A 5265-nucleotide genomic window follows, 5' to 3' on the forward strand; every position below is an offset into this window, starting at 1 on the left:
TTATCTTGAGTCTCCGCCCTTTTCCCCGTTTTCTTCTTTTTTAGATTTTGCAGGCCCAAATTTTGGGGTTGAGAGACAAGGGTTTTCAACTTTTTTGCTACCCATCCAGGTGGGTTTTGGGTTTTCCTTCTACTAGCAGTGTCGGGCATGAGCTTTCACAGGGGTCCATCATCCTCTAAGGGTCTGTTCAGAGTCATTTGACACTTGGATATCATTCCAGTCCATGGACATCTCGCCCTCCTCACAAAAATCCCTATCTGTAACATTGTACGGATCCTGCTTGGCTAGGGGTTTGGGGTTTCTCAAGGTAGGGGAGGGTTCTACCTCATGAGCCTTAGCATACTCCAGAATTAGGAGTATTAACCCCTCATGCAAAACTGGATTTTCCTCATTCTCAAAATGCTTGTGAATAGAATGCTCAAGAGATGAAAGAATTAAATGACATCGATATTTTTTATCATGCCTGAGCTGATTCAAAATATTAAAATGATAAGAGAAAATAATAGCAAAGCGGTCATCAAGGGTTATGTACCTCATAATGAACTCTTCCATATCTGCCTAGAGATTGAAAAGATACTTTCTGTTGTAGCCTCCATCTATGTTCTTCCTGACTCTGTTTCTCTGACTTTTTATCATAGAAAATCGATAGGGCTTCTTTCATGTTTTTTCTTTCTCTGTAGAATGTTTTGCCCTCCATACTCAGCCCTGTAATCTCTACTATGAAGGGTTCATTCTTCGAGGTGATCTTTTAGGGAGATTTTGTTAATTGTTCTTAATATGACCATTGCATTAATGGCTGTAGGTTTTTGGGGGGTTCAATTAGTTTTTGAGGCATAGGTGATTGTGTTGGATTGTGGTGGTAGGGATACTATTGTAGATATGAAAGTTGCTTGCTAGAGGGGAGGGAGAGTGAGGGCTTCTATGGTTGTGTGAGAGTCATAGTTTATCAACACCCTTATAGGATTGTCTACCCTTGTCCATTCTATGACTATCCTATTTTTCTTTTGTTTGGAATGGCTAAGTGTTTAAACTATCATGAGATTTATAGGTGCCTTCCAAAACCAGCTATTTTTGAGACCTTTGTGTTATCTTGGCTAAGTGGTTCATGCAAAGTTATGATCAATTTTAAAGGGCTAGAATTTCAATTTAATCATCGAAAAGGTACAGTTAAATTAATGGTTCAAAAATATCTTTGGTCAATATAATCTTTTATTTCTCAAAGTTAAATGTTTGATTCTCACAAGTAGGTTTAACTTGTGTGCTCTACAATGTTATAGTTTACTTAGGTTGACATAACCAGACATTCATCATGTTTTGTTGGGTAAATTTGGTGTACAATACCTTTTTATATATAGGCACATCCACATTTAGTAAAAAATTTATTGATGATTTATGTAACATTCGCAAGGTTTTATTAGAGGACTCAAAAAATACACCAATCAATTCTGGAATTTGCTCTCATGTGAAATTACTTGGTACATTTGGAGGATTAGGAATTTAGAGAAGTATCAAGGGATAGAAAGGGCCCTTACTGAGTCTTTACATAGACTCACATTCCATACTCTCTTCTCGCAAGTCACAATGGTTATGAAACTCAACAAAGAAAAACTTCGCAGATTTCCTGAGTATGGATATACCATGATTTTTTATCTATGAGCTCTTCCATGCTTATACATGGGGAAGGTTAAGTCAAGAAAGGACTCCCTTTGTCAACATGTTAGATGCACTCATGAAAGAGATAAGAGGGAATGGAGTGATGGATCACCAATAGATGATTAGTAATGCTAGGAGGTTGGACAATCAGAGGTTGGCATGGATGGAAGGCCCCCTTGGCTGGGTTGCCTAGTTCTAGAGAAGACTTTTATTTGTGGTACCCTGTTGTGTTTTGACCCCATGTGTATAGAATCCTTGTTGCTATTTTGACATATTCTACTATTGGCATTTTGTAGATAGAAGCCTAGGTTTGCTGTTAGGATGTAATGTAAATGTCTTCTATGACTGGTATACTGGCAAGTATTTGTGGGTTTGTCTAGATTCATAGGCTTTATGCACTTGTGGACACGGATTATACTTCGATGTATTACAGTTTTTACCTTATAATCCACAAAAAAAAAGATTATTTTTCATTAAAACCCACAGATTTTTGAATCATGCAACATATTGTCTGTCCACATGCGACATAGTGAATAATTCATGTCAAATAATTAATCATTTAATTTGATTAAGTATATTAGATGAGACATTGAGACCACTTGATAATATTTCAGTTGTAGAAATAAAGTGTTAGGTTGAATTTTATAGAGAATTGTTGCTTCGTTCTTTCTTTAACATCCTATTGTCCAAGTTACTTCTTGATCGTACATTTATTTTTTTCTTGATGTTATAATTTAAGACTTTTCTCATAATAAAGGAGGTTAGGACAAAAGTTTAGAACAAAATCACATTTTATGAAGAAAACAACCATCACAAATACAATTTTTCAACTTAGATTATCTAAAAGTGATGTTCATGTTTTGAATTTAAAAATGATTTTTTTTTTTAAGTCAAACTTAATCAAAACATCATAGTTTTCATGGGATAGTAGCATTTCTTTTTTTATTTATCATTTTTCTAAAATTTCATAACAGTACTCTTAGCTAAAGAAATCTAGAGTTAAAATTGATTATTTTCAACAAGGGTTAAAATGCCACAAAGGTTGTCATATAAACAATTTGAGACAAAAGTGTTTCAACTAGAACATTTTTTCTCAAAAATATTTTGGACAAAACAATCTATGTGAATTCAATCTTATCTATGTTTTAAAATGAGAATATAGAAAACTTATTGTTTCATGCTATAGAGTTTTGTCAAAAAAATTATGTCATGTAGTTTAGGTGAAACTATTTCACCTAATACTACTTTCATGAATAAAATTGTGATATGATATTGAATCTTTATCTGTCATCTACTCATAATGGTGTAATGAAAAAATATAATTTTGTGGAGGACTTTAGAATTAATGAAAAAAATTCAATTACCTTGGTGAAAGCTAGAAGAAAACCTAAGATTGATCTCTCATGTTGCTTAGAAACTTTAGATCTAGAAGATTTCATTAACTAGATCAATGATTTGAAGAGACATAAAAACACATCTAACAAGCATGCACAAAGGTAGCTCATAATGATTAATAAATGAGGCTAGGATCTAAGAACTTAAATTTGAAGTTTAAATGTTAGGTTCATCCCAATAGATGATATGATCAATCTTGAATACTAATGGAAAAAAACTCACATAGTGAAATGATAATCTCAATACATGGAGTGAATGTCTAGATGTACATGTAAATTGATTGTAATATATTATAAATTTAAATAATGATTGTATGTGAACATGTGTTTAGCTAGCTTTGACAAGTAACAAATGATTATGACTAAACTAAAATTTGAATTTGATTTTTAAAATTGTAGGGATTGGATATAAAGACACATAATTAATTTTATGCATGTCAAAATGACTTAGGCCACAAGAATTGTAAAATCAAGATAGATAACAAATATTAATGAATTAATGCATGGGTAAAACTAATAGATGTATGATAAGACTGAATGTATCGGCATGTACATCTACATAAATTGGTAGACCAATGAGAAATCTTCCAGTTTACCAGATATTTAAATTCTCGCATTGATTTGAATAATTTCGAACATATTTGAAACGTAAAAGAGCCTTCAAACGCTAAGAAGTGTTATTGCATTTGTTGTTTAACAAGCTTTCAAAAAATACTTACGCGCCCTAGTAGTTGAACTCGAACTTTCTTTATAGTATAAGACTGAATTTTTTACAAGGTTTTGTATAATTAAACTGTATGAAATGTTAAACAGTACAAGAAAACTCCACTGGAACATGTAATGCCATGTGAGAGCTTCCACTATTGGAGCTTATGTTTGAATAGGAATAGATATTCAGGTGTTTATACAAGCGGTCCACCCTTGACGTATTCAGTGAAAGCCAATGCGAGGAGGCCGAGCATAGCAAAGCGCCCATTCCACATTTCTGCTGTGGATGAAAATATTGGCTGCGACGTGCTCTCCCTCGACATTCCATTGAACAAGGGCACCAGTGTCCCCACCGTCATTAATCCTGCAGTTAACGCAAACCACGACAGTCCTCCACTATTCAACTGCGACAACAAATCTCTTCCGCTGGCAACCTCCACTGCAATGGCCGACACGAACCCCAACATAGCCGCCCTTCCATTGATTATCTCCGGCGCTGGCCCTGAGAACGCAAACAGGTCGCCAAATTTCGTGCTTACCTGGATTCCATATTTCCTATATGAGATAAATTGTCCACATCATATAAATAAACTATAAATTGGGCATCTAGAGCGTTTCTTACATTTGTAGAGCTTGAAGGAGAAACGCCTTCAGTAGAGGACGTTTCCTTTGGATCCTGATCCACGTGCCAAAATAAAACGCATTAGCCAAAGCTTCATAAGAATAAAGAGCAAAATAGCTAACCGAACAACAGCAAAATAGTAAACCTTTGCAGCCATGCACAATGATCGCCCCGAAGGGTCAAAATACAATGATCGCCCCGAAGGGTCAAAATATAATACACAAGCAATACAAGGAGCTAGCTCTCCCCTCCTGTCTCTCCACCCCCCTCTATTGTACCACCCCCACCCGATCCTCCTGCTCCTCATGCTCCCCCTGCTAGTGGTCGAAAACCCACTGATCCCCCTATCTGCTGACTCTGAGTCAGCCGCTGACTCTGGGTCCTGTGAGATCGCACACTCTCAGTGTACGAGGCTGCTTGCTATCCTATAGGTACTACTCCATGATATAAACCCCTGTAATACTATGCCTCTCGGGCTGATCTATCTGCTCTCTCTCGTGACTTTAGACTATAAAAAATATATGCACCAATCCAGCCAGAACCAATGCCTATTGAGCTACATCCCTCTCCCCCCACAACCGTGTCACATCTGCCTCCACCCTCTACACTCTGACCCATAACTCATCTAACTCAATGTCCTACCAATGAAGGGCATCCTGTAATCCTTCTATGGTTGTCCCTGACCGGGCCTCCTCAAGCATCCTCTCTAACTCCTCCCCCTCCTCCCTCAAGGCATCCACCTCTATCCTGGCAGTATGGAGACTCTCTCTCAGATCAGATATCTCCAAGGTCAGCCGCCCCACCTCTGCCCTCTCTACCTAGACCTCACCCTCCACTGAATGAAGCCTCACCCGATAGCTATCTCACTCCTACTGTAATCGATCAAAA

At 36.9% G+C, this 5265-nt stretch overlaps 1 protein-coding gene across 1 annotated transcript; it reads right to left on the reverse strand.

Annotated features, from left to right (window-relative positions):
- Positions 1 to 3775: 3775 nt before the first annotated feature.
- LOC131044828 (early light-induced protein 1, chloroplastic-like) lies at positions 3776 to 4534 on the reverse strand. The gene is made up of 3 exons (XM_059210583.1): positions 4523 to 4534; positions 4378 to 4431; positions 3776 to 4294 (listed from the first exon to the last, which is right to left on the reverse strand). The coding sequence occupies exons 1-3, from the start codon at positions 4532 to 4534 to the stop codon at positions 3950 to 3952; spliced, it is 411 nt and encodes a 136-aa protein (XP_059066566.1). The 3' UTR covers positions 3776 to 3949.
- Between the last annotated feature and the right edge of the window lie 731 nt (positions 4535 to 5265).

Source organism: Cryptomeria japonica, chromosome 8 (assembly GCF_030272615.1).
Source record: "Cryptomeria japonica chromosome 8, Sugi_1.0, whole genome shotgun sequence".
NCBI lineage: Eukaryota > Viridiplantae > Streptophyta > Pinopsida > Cupressales > Cupressaceae > Cryptomeria > Cryptomeria japonica.